Source organism: Colossoma macropomum, unplaced genomic scaffold (genome assembly GCF_904425465.1).
Source record: "Colossoma macropomum unplaced genomic scaffold, Colossoma_macropomum, whole genome shotgun sequence".
Taxonomy (NCBI): domain Eukaryota; kingdom Metazoa; phylum Chordata; class Actinopteri; order Characiformes; family Serrasalmidae; genus Colossoma; species Colossoma macropomum.
In genome coordinates this window covers 16,215,201-16,242,193 of record NW_023494805.1, presented here as the reverse complement: position 1 = coordinate 16,242,193, position 26,993 = coordinate 16,215,201, and the positions used below count along the sequence as shown (strand labels likewise).

The following is a 26,993-nucleotide window of genomic DNA, read 5'->3' as shown; positions in this document are numbered from 1 at the left end:
AGTGTGTGTGTGTGTGTGTGTGTGTGCTGGGCTGCATGTGTTAACATTGTAATCAGTTATTGTCAGGGGAATTCTTCCAGTTTTTCAAAATTTCTACATAATTCAACCGTTGGGATGCAACAAACTCGTTCAGAGTGGTTTGATGTGAAATGGTTCCTTGTAGAGAAAGTTACCAGCTTGAATTTCTTTACAGTGGTGGTGATAGGAACCAGAAGTCGCAATGTCTGAAACTGAAATAAAGTCATTTAACTTACTATCCAAATCTGTGAACTTACATGTGTCTTCTGAGTTTTAATGTTGATAATGGTAAAATAGGGGGACAGTTTTGCCTTATAATGCTGTGGACATACCCCTCCACCATGACTGCCTTCAAAAACATACGGTTTAGCCCAAATCCTTCACAAAATTATCGTAAATCTCTCATCTCAGGCATCATGCAATGTATTTGTTGTCATTTCAAGTAATAGCTTTCTTGAGTGAGCTTTCAAGGGCATTAAAGGCTTCAGTTGTTTGGTTTGCATCACCATTACTATGAACAATGCTGACTCTGTAGGTCTCTCTAGAACTGAGTGCGTCACATCAAACCACTCTGAATGACTTTGTTTACGTCTTAAAAATTTAATTATACAGAAATGTAAAAAATTAGTGGAGATAAGAATGTATTTACATAGACTTGCATTCAAAACGTTGGAATCACTAGTCGCCAGAAGATGATTTGTTAAGTATGCTATGTAATGGTGTTTTTTGGAATCACCTCCAAGTTATTAAATGGTAAATAATAATGTACTGGAGTGCCAGAATTATTTATTTATCATGTGTTCATCATTTTGAACACATCTAAAGTGTGTTCTTTTTTAAAAGCTTTCAGCTAATTAGTTGAAATCTGCTAGGCTATAGAGTAGTGGCATCAGCCTTTTTTTTATTTATTTTGTTAAAAACAGTGGCTCTAGACTTTTGAACGCTGTGGTATATACCATCAGAACAACTTGTGTCTAAATCCAGTTTCTGTATTTCTCATGCAGTTGAAGGAGACATTTGTGACAGAGGACTGTGCTCAGAGCTGCGAATGTACCCCCACCGGTGCGGTTTGTGAACTCAAAGGCTGTGGTGGCACAGAACTCTGCACCATCTATGAGACCAGACGCAACTGCTACGAGAGTGAGTGGCTTCTTTTAAAACACTGACAATGTAATATACTACAAAACTTCCACTATACAGTATTACAACTTTTCACATAAAATGAGCCCTAAGAAGGTGCTTATTGGCCATTTTATTAGAAAAGCAAGCCTTGCCGGTGTTTGTTTAGAAACTGTAATCCATTAGTTACCAAGCAGAATTTGCATTAATCATCTTTGGGCACTTAATGAATGGTCAGTTTCTGACCAGAGTCATTCTTGGCTTGGTATTTTTGGCTGACCCTACAGTGGCACTGTGTAAAAGCTCCAAGAACACTGCAGTGTCTGATACACTACTGTGTCAGTGTCAGTTGTGCATGACAGTAGATGGGTTACAGCCAGTAACTGTACACCTATGTAGTGGACCTATAAGGTAGATGTATAATGCTGCTTGTTGTCTAACCACAGTTCCATTTAGGGCTGAAAGATTGTTTTTTTTTCATATGGAAATTGCATTTGAAAGATTGTAAATTTCAAATCGCAAGAACTGCAATTTTAATTACAGCCTACATTATCAGCAATATTGTCTCAAGTTTTAACTGGAAGAACTTAATATATTAATACGGAGCTTGTGAACTGCCTGTAGATGAGTTACACCAATTAGAAGCAACCAAACACCAAACATGCTGGGTATGTGAAACACAACCACAACTAACTGGAAGTTTGGCGCACGACATTCAGCATTCAGGCCTCAGGCCAGAAAAGTTGTTTGTTCATCTTTTGAACACAGCAACCACCTTTCACTTTGTTTGAAAATTTCATAGAAATAGTGCATTTTTTTACTTTTTAAAATTACTTTTATATACACACACACATTATCCATTTTGGAGATACATGAGGGTTTTTTTTTTTTGGACACCAATCATATGCTGGTTGTTATGCCCAAAAAACAGGCCTGGATCTTAATTTGAAACAGTTGCAGTTTAATTTGCCACAATTTTGTCAGAATTATTGTCACAGTATTGGTCATAAGAATTGCAATTAGATATTTTCCCCAAACTGTCCAGCCCTAGTTCCATTTCATGCCTTGTTTGTCTGAATAAGTCTGATAACACAAGTCTGAATCCTCTCTCTCTCTTTTTCTCAGTGAGCCCGTGTCTGAGCTCTCCATGTGAGAACGGCGGTACATGTGTTAAAACGTCAGATACTGCCTACTCCTGCGTATGTCCAGAGGGCTTTGAGGGGACCAATTGTGAGATGGAGAAGACAGAATCTGTAGGAGGTCTAGGTAATTTTTATTTTTATTTCATCACCCTGTGTTAAATGGTTTAGCCTCTCAACTCAAACATTGATCCTGTATGCTTTTAACAGCTCTTACAAAAACATAATGTTTTATAGGACTAATGTTCATGCTGCTGCTACTGTTTTAACAGATAAGACAAGCATTATTCTGATTGGAGTCTTGGTACCACTTGCCATCATCATTATTGTCACTCTGATCGTGTGCCTCTGCAAAAAATCAACCAGGTATGCCCGAAATTGTTTAAGGAAAGTGTTTACATTTATACATATTGTGCAGAATTGACACTAACAGTCAACATTATAAAATCTGTTTCTGTAATAGATGTAATACTGTAACGATGTCAGAAACTGTCATTGAATATACTAATAACTGTACTTACTAATATACTAATAATGTCTTATGAGAAGATTAACTTGTTGAGGTCATGAGTGAACTGTTCATGATCAAAACAAATCTGTGAAATATGGTAGCATGGGGATATGTGGCTGCAAGTGGAACTGACTCATTTGTCTTTATTGATGATTTGACTGCAGATGGTAGAAGCAGGGTGAATTCTGAAATGTAAACTATTTAGAACCAACCAATTCCCTCAAAAATCAATGAATATTATTAAATATTACAATGGTCATTGCTTCTTGCAGCAATACAATGACCCAAAGCAAACAGATAAAGCAACTGTAGGGTTTTTTTTACAGTGAATTTATGTAATGTAAAGAAGGCAATTATCAGAACCCCAATGTGCATATAGTACACTAACTGAAATGTACATTATTGACTAAGCAGAGCTTCACCAGGGAAGACAGCAAAGATGTGTTGATGTAAATGGCTGGGTAAATTCTGGATTTGCAACAAAGTACTGAACATGACAATCAGATTTAAGATTATGTTCAGTTACTTTCAGTAGAAAATTTAGACTGTTTTGTGTATGCTGTGATTTCAGCATTGTTCACCCAGCATATAAATACCTCAAATTAAAGAGTTTCTCAGTTCAACCTCAAAGTCAGTCTCATTTGAAGTCCACTCTGCTATAGTACAAAACAAAAACTATCACCGTCCAGTGACCTACAAACTGCACGGTGTGTAAAGCCTGAGTGTAATTATGAATGGTGAATTCTCTCCTTAGGCACAGGAAAAACAGTTATGATACTACTAGTAGCCACAGTCTGCAGCTGAAAAAGACAGGTATGCGTTACTTTTTCATACTGAAGTTCGTTTATTTGTTTTGTTTATACTGGAAAATATTGTCAAACATCATTTCATTAATGGATTTAATTGTTCTCAACAGATCACCCCTATGAAAATCTGGATGAACGCAAGAAGAGTGTAGACAGCACAGTTTTACAAGCGTCAACGTTCTGAAGGAGGAAGATGCTCTGATTTAGACATGATTTCATATTTTATTTATTGAGTTTTGAATGTAATGCTGTTAAAAAGCCCTTGAACAAGAGCAACTACTCAATTTGTGCACATTGTTTTGTAATCAGATTTAACTTATTTGTAAACTTTACTGTAATTGTTGCTGTAAGTTACTTTGTCTGTACATACCTTACATGAATGAAATAATGATGGTACTGATTGTTACTGTGGTAATCTGTGATATTTTAAATGAAATTTTCCCAAGGAAAATAACAAATTATGCCCATCTCCGTTTATTCAGTTCTTTCAAGTGCAATAACCCAGGAGGTGATGAATACCACACACTTTCACAAACTTTAAACACTTTTTTTGTGATGTAAACACTTTAAATAACAGGATTTTAGTCAAAGCAACAAAGCAAATAAAGTTTCTAACATATGAGATCAGCAGTCAAATCATTTTTGACATTCAGTTTTCCTTTCCCATAGACAATAAGTTAAACAATTGAAATAAAGTGCTTGGATGAAATAAAAAACAAAAATGGTTAATTAACATTATAAAATGTATCAATTTGATGAGAAAAATAAAATACAAAATAAAAAAATAAAATATCAAGCTTGCACAGAGAGCATGTTTATGAAGTTCTACTATGTTCAAGTACACTGATCCAAAGTTTGAAACAGCTGCACTAACAATCTGTTTGTTAATCTGTTTTTTCTAACAGTAAAGCAAATAATCAAAAACAAATAGCGTTTCTACCCCAAACAGCAAACAGATGCTCAAATAAAAAGAACTCCAAGAAATTCTCACAAAGCAAGCTGTATTCAGTGATAACATAAGTAAAACATGGAATAAGAACTTGAAATTTAACAAATGTAAAATGTCACAGTTCTGACAATGAAATAATAAGAACGTGATATTCCTATTGCTTCCTTTACTGTACCAAAGACACAGCATTGTAATCACATTTTCCATTGTCAGATTGTACGGTATCAGTCAAATTGGTCAGATTCGAGAACTGCGAAAGAGGTTCCAAACAGGTAGCTTCACTGCATGAAAACACCACGCTCAAAATGAGATAACTGGCCCGGCATGAACAGACAAGCATAAGTCGTTCATGCACACACGTCAGTGAACATTCAAAGGGCACTGTAAAATCAACCATGAAATGATTGCAATGCAAAGCCTGATGTGAGGCTTTATGACTGTTACTTGATTATCAGAGCAGCTAAGAGGCGTGTCAGCATGTGCCCCTGAAAGGCTGATAGAAAGTCAATGCACACAAGTCAATAATGTGCTTGTAGCCACTGCTCCAGTGTGGAATGGCAGAATGATATTAGTAAATGGTAACCTGACCCAAGATCATCATTGTGGGGCAAGGGGATGAGCTGCTAGTGGAAGATGCCCTTTAATGCCAGCATGAGGTCAGTTTTCCCTTACTTAAGGTAAGGATTTTGGGTAGACTGGCAACTTCCACCCAAAATTAAATACATAATGTGCAGTCACAGTACAGTGATGGCAACTGAATCCCAGTCATCCATTTTGGAAGTGCAACATGTGCACAGACTGAGTTATGACACAAAGCATAAAAAAGCAGAGGGAGCATAAATCAAAATGGCACACACAACGCCTACCAGGAGGAACGTGAAGTGACTCAATCAGTTCGCTCGGAGGCGTCAGCTACTATGTGTAAATGCCAAGCGCTGTGTACAAATGAGACAGTACAAGCTGGAACAAAAAAGTGGAATGATAATGTGACAAACGCAGAATCACTGAAACATCCCAAAGAATTTAACCACGTATTAGAGAAAGACACTGCTATATAATAGGTTGCACGATGGGCTGCACTTCAAAAGTACGCTGGATACAGAGACTCCAGTTTTCACGCAAACACAGCATTACATAAAATTGAAATTTTGGCCTTTAAGGGTGACTTTTTACAAGTGTAATGGTTGCAAACGACAGCCATCACTTTAAAGTCGAGGAGAAAGTCAAAACAAGTGCTGCACAGATTCACTAGCATTTGCTGGGAAACAACAGTAACACTGGTGTTTTGCACCAGCAGCTTATGTTAGGGACAAATGGGAATGTATGGAGAAAAATGAAAAGGAAATGTCAAGGTTTATACTATGGTTTGGAGCAAACAAATGATTGCAAATTATAAGCCTAAAAAAGGAAATAAATACATTCTGACACCATTACATTAATAATGCAATTATCCACTGAAGGAAGTCAGCAGAACAGCAACTGTAATACAGAACAGTCAGTAAACACTGACTCACACAAACGTCATAAACATACTTTCAGGCAGGAAAACTTGTTAATCCCTCATGACCCCATGTGCTTCCTCAAACATCTATCTTTGCACACACAGTGAGGTGCATGCTCAATTAGTTTGACAAACAACATTTTAAACCCAAATCATACACCCAGTGACTGAATTACTTCCAAATGGATTACAGCACATATGCATGTCTGTGTGTACAGGCGTATGCAAAAGTTTGAACACCCATTATGTTAAATTTAGCAAATAAACAGTAATCGAACATTGAAATGTGCAGAAGTTTGTTCTCTGTGGAGGATGTGTTAACTTATTTTCATGTAGAAAATCAACACGTAAGTTGACTAGGGCTCCCAAACTTTTGCATCAACTGTATATGCGTGTGTTTTCTCACTTCATATGTCTGTCAGAAATCTGTGAAAACAGAACAGCTACTTGTATTTTGCACTAATCTGAAATACGACGCTGGACCCTAATTCACAGCATGTAAACAATTCATTTGTAAAAGAAACAAAATGAAAAAGCATCCCTAAACAACTGAAACTAAGAGACCACGTCTGTCATGTGGAGCTTGAGACACTTTTTTTTGAATTTTACACTTTCCATGACAATTCAAGTTTTGTCAATAATTTACTACAACTACAATTTCAAAATAATTTAAGATTCCAGTGTGTCACTTCCTACTCTATCCTCTTCTTTGCTGTGTGTGTATATGTTTGTGTGTGTGTGGATGTGTTTTTATGTTTAGTTGTGTGACTCCAGTACCAGCACCTTGCATTCGCGCTTGGCAATCTTGTCGAGCGATAGAATGTTCCGGTCTGGGGGGAGGTAGAGTGGTCGACCCACTGGAGAGCCAACTGGGGGAGTTATCGCTCTCCGCTCCATAACACTGCCTGTCCTGTGGAGGGGGAGTGAGGAGGGTGAGGTGCAAGACTAAAAGCTCTACAGCAGTGGTTCCCACCCCCTGGTCCTGCAGTACCACTGCCCTGCTTAATGGGGTGTTAATCCTGAGAAGTCTAGAGTTTTTACTTTCATTCTGCCACGTTTTTCAAACGTGATTAAAAAACTAAACATAAAAAGGGGAATTCTACCTGCACAACTCGATCATTAAAATGGAAGCAACATCATTCAGAGTGGTCTGATGTGAAATGCATCGTTAAGAAACTAGCCAACTCACAGTGGTGCTGACAGGAACCAGATATCTGAGGAGTTCAACGCCTCTAGAAGCTCCCACAGAAAGATATTACATAAAATGGTTACATATAAACTCCCTGATGCCTGAAACAAATTGTCTTAAACTGTTTTGATTTGGGCATAAAACACACTTTTTTAACACATGCACTGCAGAAAGGTACATGCAAGGAAAAATAATACTTGAAGATAACATTATTATGATTTACTACTATTTTGCCATTACCAACATTGCATATAAAAACTCAGAATGCACTTGTAGGTACTCAGGTGTGTTCTACTTGAATACACTTGAATACCTACAATGTCTACAATGTCTTTCTACAATGCACCAGTTCAGATCAAACCATTCTGAATTACTCTGTTTGCAATTATGTAGAATTTTTTAAAAATCGTTGGAATTAATTACATATGGAAATGATTAACATGCTTTATAGACAGTTTCAGGTCTGTACTTCTGACTTCTTTCCATTTGTTTCAATGTCAAGAAATGATAAAAATGTGGCAAAAATATAACGCATGTTTCACGAATCACAACAGGTTTCATCAAATTCTAATCAGAATAAAATGCCTCCGACTTACAAAGGTAACACTGTTAGTTATTAACCGGATGAATGTGAAGAGCAAACTCAGTTATTTATTTATTTTTTAATAAATGTTCATACAGGTTCATACGGAGATAGTTTAACTAAATTACCCTGAAACGCCCAGCAGGTTTTAGCTATTAAGCTGATAAAGGGCAGTAAACTCTTTCATTACATAGTAACAAGGTGGTAGGTACAAACATATTCACACTAAATTTTCACAAATTTAATCAGAAAAGTAAATCAGAACCACCTTTAAGTACCGGCTTAGTAATATTGTGTAAAATGACGGCACAAAGTACAAAGATATGAGGATCCAGTAAAACCATAGTTACAATCATTGCTTTCTTTTATAGCCCTGACTCAGTTTTGTATATAGGTAACAATAAAGGTCCATAGTCTGAAAGACTCTTTGTATTTTTTTCATTCATGAAGAATCTTTTTATAGCCTTTTAACTACCTATTTATATCCTAAAATAATTACACAGTACTGTGAAGACAGTACCACATACTTACCTAGGACCTGTTGGGCATTTCAGGGCAATTTAGATATACTGCCTTGGTACTGACCATCATGTTACCCAAAAGAAATACCTCCTCTAGAGTCTCACTTACCTAGTTATTACATAGAAATTAAGGGACTGTAAAAGGAAGCGTTAACCTTCCAAACAGAAATGTGGTACTGATTACGTTAAAATCAGTTTCAAATCTGCACAGAACTTCACTTATTTCAATGAGTTACGAATGAGAACTACACCATGCTTTTGTTATTGATGGCAGTAGTGGCGTCTTCTAAAGGTTAAAAAGCCCTTCCTGAGGGCTTAATAGTCAAATGCATATGTTAGTGTGTCAGAGCAGGGAAAACACTATGTGCAGGACAGGGCCAGGACCAAGACTGGGAACTAGAGGTCTGCATTCATATACATAAGATGTTAAGAAGGAAAACTGAAGTGCTATTAGAGTACCAGAGCAGGTCCTGCAATGTAAATTGTAAGGGATTTGACTTGGCTATTCATATAGGATTAATTATCTGTGTAATTACTCCACAGATAGACTGGACAGCAACATCATAGTCTGGGTATACATGTCAGCAATACACGACAGGCTACGCTCAATAACGAGCACAGTGTATGTTTATCATATTTATTACACTAGCATGAGATTCACACAAGATTACTATTACTGAAGGAGCTCTGGGTTCAGCCAATTACGAGAGGTAATTCACACCAAAAAGATCACTAAAGACTTATCAGAAGCTATAGACATTACAGACTCCTACTGGACCAAAATCTTGTTAGTAAATCACAGTTCTTTTCCAAGTAAAACTGATCCAGTATGAACATGGCTTACGTGTGTGCATTCATAGATCTGCTGTTTAGGAGTCATAATTAAAGTGGTGTCGTTGCAGCACATTAACAGGGACTTCTCTAGTGTCTAGCAGTGGGCACTACCTCATATTTTCTTCATGTGTTCTATGTTTATGTGTGTGCTTGTGTAGCCTTTGCTCCATACCTGGTGAGGTGGGATTTGGAGGGCTGCTGATGAGAGAAGGACTGTGAGCGGCCCAGGCTCAGACTGGCCTGGTGTCGATCCAGTATGTCTCTGACGGCAGGACTGGACGGACTGTTCTTGCGGGACAGCGGCCGGGCTTCAGGGGGAGGGTTGGACACAGACGCTGTGAACTGGAGCTTCAGCTTCATGTGCTGACTTAGCTAAAAGAGAGAGGCATTGTTGGATACTGGAGGTAGGATGATACAAGAGTTGTTTTACACACACAACAAACAATGATTTTTTTTTTTTCACATTTTTCTCACAACAGGATCATGCTCTGAGATTTATTACTGGAGACAACACTCATCATTGCACACTGTATCAAAAAGTAGGTTGGACCTCTCTGGCAAATGCCATCTTACATCACATCAATGCTCTCCAGGGCTGGACTGGTGCTGTAAGCTAAATCATACACTATTTCACACATCTTTATCAAGGGAACCCTAGGCCTAATCATTTGAATAATATAGTGATATGATGAGCGACCTATGTCACTTACAGCAACGTTAGTTAGTTAACATTAGAATAGTCAGACTAAGTTATGCAACTGCATCACAGAAGAATTTTGAATTAAATTTTCACACAATGTAAATGGCAGCACAGACGTGGTTTAGCTTTACACTAAATGAACACTGTTCTTATGGGGGCAAATCCCCAATTTTTCCCTATATGGAAACCAGCAAAAACAGCCCTTTTTGAACTTTTTGTGATGTCACAAAAAACCAATGCATTTATATATGTTGACCTATTATATCCACCTATATCAACTTGGACAATTCAAGTTAAAGTTATAAGAAGTGTTTCAGCTTGTACTGTTTTCTGAATGAGGCACAGTAACAAAAACAGCCTTTTTAATTCTACAGGACAAAGAGAGGTTGACAAATGGTCATGTAAAAAAAAAGATGAATATTTTTGGTACATAAATCTACACAAAAGTTACAAGTGGACCTAAAAAAAAAACCAAGAAAAATGTACGACATGGGCCTTTTAATATTAATAAGTGAATAATATGCTTAGAGTTTAGGAGGTAAAGCTAAATGTGAATTAGTGCAGACAAATTACGATTTTTAACAACTTATTTCTTTCTATATTATTTATTTATTATTGTTACTTTAAATCCTATCTTTTTTAAAAGGATTGAGGGATATTCATATTTGTAGGGCCTTGTTTGGCTTTTACTGTACTATTAGCAGTTGGATCCACTTTAAAACAGACTCCTTACTTCAAACAGGCCCGCCTTGAGGATCTGGAAAGCCACAGAGACGGAGAGAGTGCTGCCTTTGCGACAGTAACCAAGGTTACTTAGAGGAGAATGACAAACTACAGCATTTACTGCAGGGTCCTCCTTCTGACCACGGCCTAAGGATGGGAAGAAGAGAGGGATGAGACAATAAACTGCAAAACAAATAGAAAAAATGAGGACAAGCAATAGGCTGGACAAATGACTGAATGACAGAGTTGTTGAGGAATCTCTGAGTCAGAACTACGCAGAAAATGTGTTACAATGACCTAATGTCCATTTTCAAGCTGAAGTCAGATTTCATTTCCCCCCTCCACCTGCAGGGTTTGTATTACATACAGTTTATAAGAACAGCCAAAAACCTGAGTCCAATAAGTCTAACATCAGCTCATTGGGCAGTCCTTTACACACAGACTTATCACTGATACAGTCGCACCCAGAGCCATCTGGACACAATCACTCTCTCAAACAATGTCCACTGTGTACTGCAGTTTCTGTGAATACTACCTTTTCATCTCTCTTTCTCAATTACAGATAAAATTGTCTACTCTGTTCTTAAGGGCTAAATACTGTTAAAGAATCCAAAATGTGCCATTCTCTTTCCAGTCTATATGGCCCATATATTTCTCTTTATTAAGAAAAAAGGAGTGTTTCAGCCTGGACTGCGTTTTGAATGTACATATCTTACATATTATTGTAATCTTTTAATTTAATAGTAATTTATAATAGTTACTGAACAGTTTAAGCTTAACAACTTCCTTTCATTTCAGTTAGCACGTTTAAAGCTTTCTTTATCATTTCATCTTCTGGCACACTGTTTCTCACCATCCACCACTCTCTTCCTTATCTGATTTAACGCCTCTATCTACATCCTCTGTCTGCATACTTTTTATATGCTTAACACTTTATCCGTACTTTTATTTTTATTCCTTCCCTCTTCATTTTCAAGTTTTTGTCTAACCCTCCATCTTTCCTCATTCTCATCCAGTCAACTTTTTTACCCTGTGACCCACCATTTATTATCCATGCATTATATAACAAGGCATTGTGGCATAATGACATCTAAATGCAAAATGACAATGTCCATGACAATGCATCATGGAAAATGGACATTCTATTAATTATGCCAACTAATGAAATATCATAATTTGAACTTGAATTTGTTTGCAAGCAATCAGCATAGACAATAAAACTCTAGAGCACTAAAAAACAGTGGCAAGTTCATAAACCGATCACGCATAGCAGGGTTAGGTGGCATTGTTGCTAGGAGAAAATGTCCAATTTGTACTTCTGGCTTAATTGTTAAGTCTGTGTCTGTTCTGTGGCTTACTATACCAAGGATAAATTGCACATGTGCACGAAATCTGTCAGACATTTCCTAATGAGATGACACATCTATTACAAATAGAGGCAATTCTGTAAACTTTGCTCATCATTTATGGTCTGCTAGCTCCACAATTGGGCACAGTGCTTGGACCCCAATGATTGCCACTTATGATGTCATTTGCAGACAGTTGTTTAGCTCTTACAGCCACAGAAATCAAGACCATTTTACGTGAAAACGAACATAACTACAGTCATCTTTTTTTCATTCAAATTTGTGAACGCAATATCATGAGTGCATTGTTACTCCCCTACCATCTACCAATCCGTCTGGAAAGTGCCATCTGCCATTTGTCCATATATCCAGCTATTTCTATCATTTATCCATCTATCATGCCATCCATCCCCACACCCTCCGTCCCTTCACCGTCCTCCTTCTCACCCTCTGGTGTCCAGACGAGGCGTACGGCCAGGAAGTCCTGCAGATTGTTGAGGAGTGTGTATCGGACTCTGAAGTGCTCCTGGGCTCTGACAGCACTGGGGCAGCTGGCAGTCATAACGAAGCGTGGCCGATCCAGTCTGATACTGGGCAGACTGTAGTGGGTGTAGATGGAGTTGGTGAAAGGTAGCTTGGTAGTGGACCATTGGAGGACTGCAACCAGTGGCACCTCAAGACCCTACAAAATGTAAATGAACATTCACATAGCTTAAGCACATTATTTTATGGGTTGAATACTTAATAATAATAATAATAATAATAATAACAATAATATTTACTTACCACTTTTTTAACTACAAAATACAAAGTTGTTTATAAAGAAGTATAAGCAAAACATTAGACAGCTAAAACATTACACTAAGCAGTAATGAATTATTGAAATTATGGCACAATTACAAAATTAATAAATATAAATAGAAGAAAATTTAAGTAAATTATAGTAAAAGAAGATTAATAACTAATATACTAAACATGTGCTACCATGAACAAACGCTGCAACATTCTTTGGCATCTTATTCCAAAGTTGAATGCTATGTATCTATTTGCAGTATCTGATTTGCAGTAAGCCAGTGTGTTGTTCTTAGTGTTGTATAAGGCTTCATACAGCAGGCAAATAAGCTTTTTTGTTGTTTTACACAAAATCTAAAATTAAATTGAATTATAATAAATTCTGAATTAATTATAAAAAAAAATAGAACTCATAAATAAGTAAAATGATTTTAGAATCATCAGCATTCATTATTCATTCAGACCTCATTTGAATCGTCTTGTGCCTGGTCACTAAGCTGCAGCTGAAACAGGAAGTTCTGTTCCTCCAGGGCACTGAGAGTACTGGGTAGGTGACTAGACTCGCTGTCCATCCTGTAGAAAGACGCCATGCCCACTTCGCCTGATTGATGGCTGAATAAAGACAGACATTGAGAATGAACACTCCACACCAACCAAGACACAGTTACAAACAAGCATTTAATATTGTGAACTACATAAAATCACATAAAATATAACAAAAAGACGAATTACAGAAGAAACGTTCATTGGAGATGAGCTTTATTCATTCCATACTTTTCTTTTATTGGATTTTTACCCAGTTTTCCCTTTAATATAGTCAATTTCCACCCAGTTAGGTCTCCCTCTGTCACATGATGCTACAAAGCTGGGAAAAAGCCAGCTACTGCATCAATTTGAACACTACGTCACTGGACAGCTCAACACGCTTGGAAAAGAATGTTTACTCTCAATTATAATACATCGGCTAACAGATGACGTTGGTTAGCAGCATGTTGAGTGACGAGGGGAGATGGAGGGCCATCCTACCCATCCAGAGAGAGCAATGCTAATTAAGGTCTCTTGGACTTTCAGCCCCTGGAGGCTGTGGTATCACTAGGGATCAAACTTGTGATCTCCTAACAACAGGGCCGATGCTTAGACACTTGCGCCACTCAATTTCTCTTTAGCATTTTTTACATTTCTGTTTAGGTGATTCGGTTTTGTAAACAAGCCAAGAATAAATAGTTTAGAAACCTGTAGCCTTAAATGTATCATTGCAGTTACAGCAAAGGCGTTCAGTTTTAAAAGGGTAGGATAATTCTACAATGCTGTATTTAAAGCAATTGCAGACCACTTCTATTGCTCCATTGGTCCTTATGTTTCACAAATTCTAAAAGGCAGCTGAGGTTTTCAAAGGGAAAAAAATTTACAAGGTTTTGATCTGACAGTGACGATATTTTTTCCCCAGCATGTGGGTGGCATGTACTTCTTCAGTGGTCTTTATTTAGGGCCTACGCACCTGTCGAAGCTGTGTTTAAAGAGGTGCTCAGTAATTAAACAAGCACAGTTTACCTGACAAACAGTCATTTTACAGCAGAAAAGTGTATAAGACCATACCACACATTGTCGACCAGCAGCACGGAGCCATCAGGCATCATGGGTAAATACGAGGCGTTGAAGTTGGGCAGGATTCTGACATCGTGCACACACACGTCCTCCTGAGAGCTCCCATTTAACACTGTGAGAAGCAAGCAGGAAGCTTACACAAAGGAGCTTCAGTCATGCAGCATAACAATATCCTCCAACTGAGGATATGACTTTGTGGACAAACTGCTAAATCCATAGTTGCACTACAATATAAATATGTACAAGTAATTTTAGCCTGTTTTGTCCAAACATAATTCATTAAATCTTTGTGGAGTGTCATGTAAAACCTCCAAAATTAAAAACATTTCACTCTTTATGCTCCCCAGGAGACTGGGTGGAGTGGGCCTAGGAAGGAATCATTCTGTAATAATACAGGAGTATGTTCTTCTCTTCACCCTTATATCAGATATCCTCAGAGGGCCTGTTTAATGACATGCACTCACCAGTGGAGTTCAATTACGCACTGCTTGCTTTCAGCAGAGCTTCTTTTCAGAATATTCCAACATAACCACAGCCTCAGTTAATGTTTTTTACTCTGCACAAACAGCTTTATCTGTTTAATTAGTTTTTCTCTACCTCTCTTTCGCTATATTTTCTCTTTTCTCTTCACACACAAATGTTTCACAGATAATTATAGTTATACATCTCCCCCAGGAGACTGGGTGGATTAGGCCTGGGGAGGAATACTTCTATGATAATATTAAAGTATCTCCTTTCTTTGTTTTTATTTTTCTTTCTCTTTGAACTTAGATTTTACCTTAGATAAGCATTAGAAACAGACAAGGTAATCATAAATTATGTCACAGTAGCCATATAAATTAAAATGTTTTACATTTTATTCTAAAAGTTATGAATATGGCCAAATCAAATATGCACAGAATAACTTTGCATAACTTTGTCTGTGCATTAAACATCATCATCAGCATCACATGCTGCCTAAAACATACCCTGTTCTGACAAGCTGACACAAGAATAATAACATTATAATTATAACTGTTATAATGTACAATTACAATGTAATAGCAGCTGTTAACATTACATCACTATAATTATATATTATATATAATATTATAACCGTACATAATAACTGAAGTGTTTTGTTCTGAAACATTGTATATCGACTTGTAACAATTTTGGATATAATGAGTTTTGAAAAGAACAGCTGATGTTTAACGAACAACATATTTTTATTTCTCTAATAACAGTGGTGTCAAATGGAAATTCCACTGTTTTTTTTTTTTTAATTAACGCATAATACAATTGCTGTGATGTAAACAAAGTCATACAAAGTGGTTTGATGTGAAATGCATTATTGTACAGGAATTCCTTGAGTCAGATTTCTTTACAGTGGTGCCGATAGGAACCTCAGAGTGCGAGAGCAAATGTATCCATTTGACACGTCATGTGTCTTCTGAGTTTTTATATATAACACTGATAACGGTAAAACACAGGTAGATAAATGGTAAAATATTAGAATAAATTTTAAAAACTTCCTGTGAGGTAACTTTTAGAGGCATTAAACTCTTTAAATGTCTGGTTCCTATCACCACCATTATGAACAACTCTCAACTTAGTAGGTTTCACTAGAATGAAACATTTCATATTAGACCACTGAATAACTTTGTTTACACCTTAATGATTGAGTTATGCAAAGATTTAGAATAACTGATGGACTTCCCCTTTATATATAATCATAATTATATTTATAACTAAATTGATATTTCCTGTATGTGCAAAGCCCACTGCCAGGACCGTATATCATGAAACAAAAATAAAATTCTTGAAAGTGGTAAATAATGTGTTTTGGAACAAAACAATATTTTAATAGTACAATCTGATCAAATTTGAATGATTTAAGGCTATTTTACCTCACCGTGTTCTATTTCCACAAAGTTTACAATGAGCTTAAATGTCTACAATGTGAAACGATTTTAAAGTGGAAAATGAAAGAAGCAGCCAAGCAGCCACTTGTAATATCTGCTAGCCTTTAATTAAAACATGGGTAAACTAGCAGCCTGTAATATTGGAGTTTGCAGCTACTACACATTTAGTGGTAAGGATAACAGCATGTTAGAGCAACCGTAGCAACCCAGAAATACAAAACTGACGTTTATTTAAGACACTATAAAATGGTCACTTGAAAAGGTAAAATGGAGTATTTTAAAGTAACTGCAAGCCTAGCATATCTAACCTAAACATCAATATCTGATTCCAGTGTGCTTAAAGTGTACAGTATGCAGCTGCATTATCCACAAAAACATAAATACCAGATGGACTTGGTATCTGCATTCAATATCAAATAATTCGCAAAGGCAAGAAGACCTGAATGGGACATTCCTAGTTAAAATACACTGATGAGTACAGAATCATTCGAAAAGCACCTTTAAGGACAGTGAGGTGTCTTCCAGACACAGTCATCTGCTGGCACTTCACTGTGGGCGGAGGAAGAACATTCAGGGTGGTGCTGACTGAGAGCAGAGACAGAAGAGAAAGAGAAAGGTGATTACTTCCCCCCACCGAGAGTCACAAGCCGATATATATTTTTAACATTACATTGCAAAATGCCAATCAGTCTTTGAGAAAACTGAGTATCTGGAACACACAAGAATGTCTTTTGCTGAGTACAATGTTAACGGTTTGCAGGTTCTTGCAAGTTTGACCAAAGAATGAAAATACACGGAGAACAGAAAAACAGAACCAAAAAATGTAACAGCTTTTGAATGACTACACTGACGTGGCAACTGTGGGTGTTTTTGGAACTATTAAAGATAATGCTATGCTGTCCTGTTTTACTGAGTGCTCACCCTGGGCTTTGAAGGTGTTGAGGTCTTGGCGGAAGGTTTGGCAGGGGCTCTTCTGCTGAAGGATGCTGAGGTAGCCATGCTCCTGTATCTCAGCCTTCTCCTCTTCCCGCTTCCACACGGTCACAATAATCTGCACAAAACCCAGTCAAAATATAAACTCACAAACGCCACTCCCACCAGCAGTAAGGACAAAAAAGCTTCAGAGAAGAATCAATATGCTGTAAAAAGAGCCATTTCATCAGTCTAAATAAACAACAGCACTGGTTTTACTTAGAAAGATTTCTGACAAAAAAGGATATAATTTCATGTTTTCATATGTAATTTCCTGATGTAAGTCACAATTTGCAAATATTCATACATTTTTGTGGCACATGCTAAAATGTGAACCAGAAATATTTTGGTAATGATGAAGGACACTGCTGCAGTACTACTTAAAAGTGCTTAAAAGCATATTTTGTTAAGTAGTATTAACATTTCCCTGTGCTCATGGCTCTTCTCATTTCAAAAGCATCTTTAGCCATCATGCCTTCTCTAGTCTGGTGTCCTCCTGCTCCGAGTTCTGAAACTCCACTCTGGCCCCCTTCCATCATCATCTCTCTGTTCCAGTTTTTTGCTGTTACTTCTCTTTCACTTTATGATTATGGATTTGTCTATAATAACCCTGCCTGTCTGTGTTTTGAGCTCTGATGCCCATTATGACTGTGGTTATTGGAAATGTCCTAATAATACATTAAATATACACTAACACTAGTTTTTCTATGTTTAAATGGTTACATCACAAAAACCACAAAACCTTTTCAAGGACCAAGGAGCCTTTTTGAGTGTCCTATTTCAATTTATAGACATCTTCCTGTAAAATCCATATAGACAGATGCAAATATAGGCACATATTAACCCCTGAACAATCCAGGTTTATTTCATACAAAGGCTTATAAGTCAGTAACTACATGGACTTCAGTGCAAACTAAGGAAACTCAGCGGGCCTATGGCTTGTTAAGAGGTTAATGGAATACAAGACCACTCTAAGCACGTGGACAATATTTTTTATTATATATTTTTTATGATATAGTGCACACACACACACACACACACACACACACACACACACACACACACATTATAGCACCTAGTCCGCTTCTAAATGATGCCATGGGACTTCTAACTGACACGTCTGAGCACAGGGTACAAAATGATGAACTCCAAGATCAGAGCCACTATCACATACTACTGCCTCTAATACATGCTAATGACATAATTACTTACCTTCACTTTGAGCGTGCTGACAGGGAGTTTATCCAATGACACAGTAAGAGGGAAGATAACTTCATCATTTAGAACTACGGGTTCATCTGCAGGCGACTGAACGCCACAGTGTCAGAAAAACACAGAGCAAAGGGTGAGATACACATCAAAAACACACTATTCTTCTCATTACAGATAAACTCCACTAAAGAAATTAAAAAGGGAATTAAAAACCATCTTCTAAACTTCCACATAATTCATTCATTAAGATAAGTGATCAGAGGATAAATGCTGCATTCTAGATAAACTTGCAGAGTCACATTTGTTACAATATTGACAAAGGTGGTGACAGAAACCAGGGGTTGCTATGTCTACAACGCAAGTATACCCATTTTATTTGCTATCCAAAACTATTACCGAAGCTACATGTGTTATGTCATTTTAAATTGCATTGATTGGAATCGGCAGAGATAAGAATCGGCAGAGATTGGAACTAGCAGATTTTTGCTCTAAATACACAGTCATCAATCAGGCTATTCAATCGGTCAATGCTGCTGCTACAACTGCACCAAACTGTTTTAGCATAACTATGCCTGACTCACCGTTGCCTCTTACAGAGTACTTTATTTAATTCAAATTATTAAAATAGCTTATTGATTTTTCATTTATGAATTTGAAATGCCAGTTTGGCCTGTTAAAGAGAAAATATATGTGCTATTAATCTTGCAACTCTGGTTGACAGAAGGTTCTGAAAATGTGCTACTAGAGGTGGGCAGAAAAGCATATTATGGCATACTGTCATGTAATTTATCACAATGACAATATTGTCATATTGCCCAGCCCTATGTGCTAGTGTCTTTCTTGTCCATTTAGTCCACACAGTGTGAGCTTCCGGTTAAAAAAAAGAAATCAGAATCTGCCATAAAAAATGTATGATCGATGCTTCCCTTTCAAAAGCTTATCACAAAAGATAATACGACATCTTTGTAACTACGGCATGTAATAGCTTTGTGTGGGATGGCTTTTAGAGACATAAAATGCATCAGACATCCGGTTCATATCAACACCACTGTGAACAATTCTGACAGGGTTTCTCTACAGTGCATCATTTCATATCAAACCACTCTGAATGATATTCTTTAAACCTTCACGACTGAATTATGCAGAAAAAAAACTCTTGAATTCTCTAGTTCTCCAGGAAACATCATGGCTGCACAGTAATGGAGCACAGTAAAGACCTGCCATGTTACCTGTCCTGAGGAAAGCTGAGAAGAGGTTTGCACAAAGGGGTGTGACTACAGAGACCGCAAAGCAAACACTAACACAAGACCAAGACTTTAATCAGAGAGCTGTTTTTTTTTTCTCTTGGGAAATCAATGTATAACAGACTCATGTGCATACTCATACTCATATCTTAGTATGTAGGCTATAAGCCTTCTGTGGTTATGGATGAACCAAGACACAGCACTGCAACTGCTCATAACACAGCTTGTGGATTTTTATCATCAAAATTTCGTGGTTTAGTGGTTCATACTACAAAGTTCCCCAAGAAAACATTTAAATTGAAATATGATTGCACCTGAAAACCATACCCACATCAAGAAACATTTTAAAAAGACATTTTCTATAAGTAATGAATTACAACCTCAAATGTCTAAAAAAGGGCATGAACATGAAAATATTTCAAGAGAGTCTCTGGCTGAGCAGGCTGAGCTACTCCTCAAACATCACACAGATGTCATATTTTTCACACAAACCTAGTGACGTCCAGCAACTCAGCCAAGGCCTGTTACCCTGGCACGCAGCCAACATTCAAAACCAGAAGTTCCAATGAATGCTTTAAATACAGAGAGGGGACACTTCTGTTTTTGTAATTTACTATATTTGCATATACTTGCATATATCCACTTTAAATGTACACAAAAAAGCCTTTTTGACTGAACTTTGATAAACAAAAATGTATTCATAAACATAAAAAAAGATATGTTTTAAAAAATGAAATTGATAGGAAAAAAGTATTCAGACATTATATTACAAAGATACATACATGTAAAAATTTAAATAAAAATACAACCCCATTTCCAAAAAAGTTGGGATGCTGTGCAAAATGTAAATAAAAACAAAATTCAATGATGTGCAAATCATTTAAACCCTATATTTAATTGAAAATAGTACAAAGACAATAAATCAAATGTTGAAACTGAGAATTTTTATTGTTGCCCATTTTGAATTTGATGCCAACAACACATTTCAAAACAGTTGGGACGGGGGCATGTTTACCACTGTGTTTCAACATCTCTTCTTTTAACAACACTCTGTAAGCTTTTGGGAACTGAGGAGAATGACTGCAGTAGTTTTGAAAGTGAAATGTGTTCTCATTATTGTTTGATATTGGATTTCAGCTACTCAACAGTTCGGGGTCTCCTTTGTCATATTTTTCATTTTATAATGTGCCAAATGTTTTCAGTGGAGACAGGTCTGGACTGCAGGCAGGCCAGTTCAGCGCCTGGAGTCTTTTAATACAGAGCAATGCTGTTGTAATACATGCTGAATGTGGTTTGACATCGTCTTGCTGGAATAAGAAAGGCCTTCCCTGTAAAAGACATCGTCTGGGTGGCAGCATATGTTGCCAAAACATGTATATATCATTCAGCATTAATGTTGCTTTCAGAGATGTGCCAGTCACCCATGCCATGTGCACTAATGCACCCCTAAACCATCATGAATACTGGCTTTTGAACTGTGCACTGATAACAAGCTGAGTGGTCTTTAGCCTGGAGGACACAGTGTCTATGATTTCCAAAAAGAAATTTAAATGTTGATTCATCGGACCACAGGACACTTTTCCACTTCCCCTCAGTCCATTTTAAATGAGCTCATGGGCCCAGAGAAGGAGGCAGCGTTCCTGGATTCTCTTTATAAATGCTTTCTACTTTGCGTTTAAGAGTTTTAATTAGCATTTGTGGATGCAGCAACAAACTGTTTTCATAGAGTGTTTTTCAGAAGTGCTCTTTAGCCCATGCAGTGATTTCCACTACAGAATCATGTCTGTTTTTAATGCAGTGCTGCCTGTGGGCCCAAGGTCACGGCCAGCAAATACTGGTTTTCCGCCTTGTCCCTTGCGTACAGAGATTTCTCCAGATTCTCTGAATCTTTTAATGATATTATGTATTGTAGATGATGAAAAGCATAAGTTCTTTACTATTTTATGTTGAGAAATGTTATTCTTGAATATTTGCACTATTTGCCTGCACAGTCTTTCAGAGTGGTGAACCCCTCCTCATCTTTACTTCTGAAAGACTCAGCCTCTCTGGGATGCTCTTTTTATACCCAATTATGTTACTGACCTGTTGCCAATTAACCACCAGGTGTTTTTTTAGCATAACACATCTTTACCAGGCTTTTGCTGCCCCCGTCCCAACTTTTTTGGAACGCGTTGCTGGCATCAAATTCAAAATGGACAAATATTTTACAAAAACAATAAAATTTCTCAGTTTCGACATTTGATGTGTTGTCTTTAGACTATTTTCAATGTAATATAGGATTTAAATGATTTGCACATCATTGAATTTTGTTTTTATTTACATTTATTTATTCATATATATGTGTGTGTGTGTGTGTGTGTGTGTGTGTGTGTGTTAGGGGTGCGGGAAAAAAATCGATTCTTAGATGCATCTTAGACGTGAACGATTCTGAATCGATTCACAAATGTCAAAAATCGATTTTCTAAATATTTAATTTATAACGTAATGTTGATGGAACACTAAAGGCAGAACTTGGAAGTGCCGAAGTGCAGCGCCCGGACAGTCTGTGGCGGCACATAACAAAAACACAAGTGGAAGAGCGAGAAACCCGACCGGCAGCCTCTGCATTAAAGCCAGGTTAGATCAGGAGTCACAACACAAATGATAACATTTTGTCCTTTCAACAAAAATCAAACCACCTTGGGAGCCGCAACATTTAATGTCCAGTATGTCTCAGTATGTGATGATGTCCTAGTATAGGCTAAACAATATAAACGAAAACGCAGATTTACTTCGCTCTGCTTTAAGCTTCAGCTACAGCCGCTTTCCTCCCATCTCCGCCAGAAAACTTTTCCTCAGATGTAGATCAGTTTCTTGTAAAATGTTCGGCTGTTTTACGCGGCTGAAGTCGTTTCTTATTCTCCAGCTTCTTGTTTGAATTTACCCATTCCACCTTAAATTCTGCCTGAGCCGCCGAATATAAATACGGCACCATTTAAGGTGGAACGGGAGATATATATATATATATATATATATACACACACACACACACACACACATACATATATATATAGTAATATACCTCACATATATATGATCAATTATAAAACTTATCGATGCATCTCGATGCATCTTTTTTTCTATATAGCATTTATATTTTCTCACTGTGTGAGCTCAAGTTTCGAGTTCAAGTTTCAAGTTTATTTGTCATTTGCACAACATCTCAGGACATTTATGCATTGAAATGCTTGTGGTGAGGCTCAGCTAATCACTCTACAGAAAGTAAATAAGTAAAAATAAAAATACAAGAAAAACCAACTGAAATATATTAAATATACACAAAATATACACAGAATATAGAGACAATATACAAGTATAAAGACTAAGTGACTCAGTGTTGTTACTTAAAGTGACTTGGTACTTTTAAAGCAAAGTATTTGTAAAGATCCATAATGAATTTACTTCCAATATCTTTTTTAATAAAACAAATGGAAGTGATGTGGCAAGTGAACTAGAAGGCTCTCATTCAGTGCTCTTGTTTGGAGTAGGAGAAGCTGCTGCTACTCATCTGCGATAAAATGCGCAGTTACGGTGAAATAAGATCCAGTGGTAATGGATGTCCACGCAGCACGTTACAGCTGTCCTGCCCGTTTTCTTAGTGATTTTATAACTTTAGTTTTGGTCTCATTGTAGAGACGGGGGGATCGCTGTGTCAGTAAAGTATCTTTGAGACGGGATGTGTAAAACATAGCGCGAAAGCCCTGTTTCGAAACGACTGAGAACCGGCGTGCAGACTGCAGGTCACATAGCAACGATGAGTTTCCTGGTACGTTAAATCTGCAACGAGAGACTGTCAAACACTAAAAAGTGGCGAAGCTGAAGTCAGCTTCTCTTTCGAATTCTCCCGTTCCACCTTAAATGGTGTCGCATTTACATTCGGTGGCTCAGGCAGAATTTAAGGTGGAACGGGTAAATTCAAACAAGAAGCTGGAGAATAAGAAACGACTTCAGCCTCGTAAAACAGCCGAACATTTTACAAGAAACTGATCTACATCTGAGGAAAAGTTTTCTGGCGGAGATGGAAGGAAAGCGGCTGTAGCTGAAGCTTAAAGCAGAGCGAAGTAAATCTGCGTTTTCGTTTATATTGTTTAGCCTATACTGGGACATCATCACATACTGAGACATACTGGACATTAAATGTTGCGGCTCCCAAGGTGGTTTGATTTTTGTTGAATGGACAAAATGTTAACATTTGGTGTTGTGACTCTTGACCAAACCTGGCTTTAATGCAGAGGCTGCCGGTCGGGTTTCTCGCTCTTCCACTTGTGTTTTTGCTATGTGCCGCCACAGACTTTTTGACATTTGTGAATCGATTCAGAATTGTTCACGTCCGCATCACGATGCATCTAAGAATCGATTTTTTCCCGCACCCCTAACACACACACATACATACATACATATACATATATATATATATATATATATATATATATATATACACATATAAAATCAGCCGCCAGCTATAGTTTCTGCAATGTGTTCAGGTACAAATTTTGACAGGAGACGAGAGGCAGTGATGAGCTGACAGAAATTGATCATCGCCTTTGCTTAACTCTAGCTCTTCCTTGGCTTGGTGTGTCTGGGCCTTGAGCTATACGCCTAACTTACTCTACTGAGCACATAATATAGTCCAGTTTGCCCACAGAACACCTGTGAATACCAATGAAATAGAGTCTGCTGAATCAATCACGTTACAGTTGCATTACGTTGCTGTTTTATGCTGTCTTGTTCCTCAGAGAAGGCCACATGGAAAACAGCAGCTGCGACTGAAAGTGTGAGAGCTGGATGTGTGGAAGTGTTTATTCGAGTGGGGTGGAACGTTTGTTCAATTTATCACAGGATCAAGCAGCAAACCCTAACAGCCTGTAGAATCACATGCTTTTACAAAAGGTAAATATGCCAAAATGGCAGACACCTCACATTTCGCAGTTTGATTTACTATGTTTCCCTTACGACTGATATATGTAAATGAGCTCTGTTCTGATTGGCTCATTCAAAAATAAGTCCCAACCGAAACACTCTTTTTAACGTCAGTGTGAATGGGCGGGGCTAAACTGCAGCCTGAATGGGCGGCAATGCGCTGTAAATGCATTGGTTGTCGTGACATCACAAAAACTGGGGGTTGTTGGTCCGTTTTATGCAGCTTTTTCACATGAGCACTGCATGGAGTGAACAGCACGTTTTGAAATTTTACATACTACATACAACTCTGTATTGAAAAAAAAACGAAAATTATATGATTCTCCACCGGATAGCTGAAGATAGGAGGTTGGGGGAAATTGGGGGGCTGCATACGAATGGTGTTTACAGAGGAAACGTCAACACTTCCTCGTCGTCTCAGACTAATGACTTAAGACGGTGTCTTACTGCATTTATCCGTTTTGCCGTTCCGTTTTTATCTGCATTAACGTGTGTCTCACCTGTAGAGGCGCCTTGCGGAACTCCCTCCCGCTGCCGGCCGGGTTGTTGTGGATGAGGAGAGGTTTGCACTCCCTGAAGCCCCGGGCCCTGGAGCCGCCTCTGGCCGCCGCGCAGCCCGCCCCTGCCTCTTCGTCGTCCGTGTCCTCCACACACTCGTCCCCGCTGCTCTGGTAGTCGTGGTAAAGCGGCGGTGCTCGCTGCCTGCCGTCTCCGGGACAGACGCTGGCCACGGCGCACAGAGAGCCAGCCAGCTCCCTCCACGAGCAGCGGCTGCTGCTGCCGGGCTGCTCCGCGCCGCCGTCCGCCGAGCTCTGAGAGCGCAGGACCAGCAGGAAGCGCACCGTCTCGCCCAGGTAGAGGTGGCTGCGGCGCGGGAGGGTGCGGTACCGAGCTGGGTCGGACAGGTCCGAAATGGGCACGGCGGGGAAATACATAAAATACTCGCACTGCGACTCCATCATCAGGACCATGGCTGCTGCGTTATTATCCGCCACCAAACCAGCTAAGATATCCGGTTAGCCTGAACAGCTAGCAGAATCAAACTCACACCCTGTCCCCCGTTTAGACGCCCCAGTCAGCCTTGTTTGTGTGTTGGACGGGTCTCTGCACATTACAGCTGTCCAAAATAAACCCATATAAAACCCGTCCTATTCAGTGCCATGTTGGAGCTCCAGCTCTGTACATTCAAACCAGCCTAGAGACCTGTGAATCGAGGCGAGATAGAATCGAGTCAAAGGCGCTGTGTGGAAGACCAGGCAGGAGTAGTCGAATGCCGAGAAAAATAAACAACTCTGCGGCTGTGCTATCAGTTTTGTGATTTAGCGTACTAACATTACTGAGACTGTTGTCCAGTCTGTGCTTGTAAAACTGACCACAGACAAAAGATTACCCCAAAAAAGGATTTTAAATTTGCTTAAATATGAAACTAAGTCAATACTACATTCAGCTACTAGGTAGGAACGCACCGATATGGGGACTGTGGCCAAATGGCAATGACCAATATTTTAATTTAAAGTTATTGGCCGATGCACAAACATTCATACAATGACGAAATTAGGACTACAGCTACCACGTTTAGGATTGCAGAGAAACATTATATTATTTATAAATGGCTACAAGTGCAGCAAAATTAATACAATTCAGATATTCTATCAGTAGCTAAACGTTCTTCTCTTCAATAAATGCAACAAAAGCCATTATTGGTCGATATTGATATGATTGCGATATCATCGTGCATCCATACTACAACTCGCATGTGTACATGCAGTGATGCATAGCTTTTTTCCTAGTTTTTTTTTTCTTAAATATGTTAGTTCTATACTGATAAAAAACAGGAAGACGAACTTCACTTCTGTTACTGAAAGTTTTTTATTCCATTCCACTACATACAAGTAAACCAGATCCAACACACACCCAGATATTCAAACAAACCCCAATTTTCAAGTAACAAAGAGAATAAATATTGTACACAGATTGCCAAGGTTCAAACAGCTCAGCCAGAAAGAGAGAAATAATATTCACTGTACTGTTCAACACTTATAATGGTGTCAGAGTCCTCAAGTGTTGCACTGCAAACTGAATTCATGTTGAATTTTAACCATAGACAGAGGATTCTGGTACTGAGGAAAGATCGCTGAGTGAGCAAAGTGGTATTACTGTCATTTCTGACAGCTTGCTCACCAATTAACCTTTTTCACATTTTTTCATGTTTCTCAGACGTCTCCTTTTAAGATGTCACTTGGTGTCAGCTGCATCAAATTCATGATGACTCAGACACTAGTTGATTTATTTTTGCAACTGCTTGGGTCTTAGGCGTTGCTTTGTTTGATTTCCTCCCAACAGTGAAGAGTGTTGATGCTATCTGA

General features: G+C 38.1%; 2 protein-coding genes across 2 annotated transcripts in view; one reads left to right on the top strand and one right to left on the bottom strand.

Annotated features, from left to right (window-relative positions):
- zanl (zonadhesin, like) overlaps positions 1-4,215 on the top strand; it is a 55,340-nt gene extending 51,125 nt beyond the window's left edge. The window contains exons 119-123 of the mRNA XM_036597540.1: positions 1,023-1,158; positions 2,263-2,403; positions 2,549-2,642; positions 3,542-3,600; positions 3,704-4,215. Coding sequence (XP_036453433.1) covers positions 1,023-1,158; positions 2,263-2,403; positions 2,549-2,642; positions 3,542-3,600; positions 3,704-3,777 — 504 coding nt within the window. The 3' untranslated portion in view covers positions 3,778-4,215. The remainder of the gene's footprint in view (positions 1-1,022; positions 1,159-2,262; positions 2,404-2,548; positions 2,643-3,541; positions 3,601-3,703) is intronic.
- trappc14 (trafficking protein particle complex 14) lies at positions 3,997-25,827 on the bottom strand. Its single transcript, XM_036597541.1, has 10 exons — positions 25,128-25,827; positions 18,425-18,520; positions 17,162-17,291; positions 16,739-16,825; positions 14,328-14,448; positions 13,196-13,343; positions 12,387-12,621; positions 10,604-10,740; positions 9,343-9,542; positions 3,997-6,953 (listed from the first exon to the last, which is right to left on the bottom strand). Exons 1-10 carry the CDS (start codon positions 25,596-25,598, stop codon positions 6,800-6,802), a joined length of 1,779 nt encoding a protein of 592 aa, XP_036453434.1. The 5' UTR covers positions 25,599-25,827; the 3' UTR covers positions 3,997-6,799.
- Positions 25,828-26,993: the final 1,166 nt, after the last annotated feature.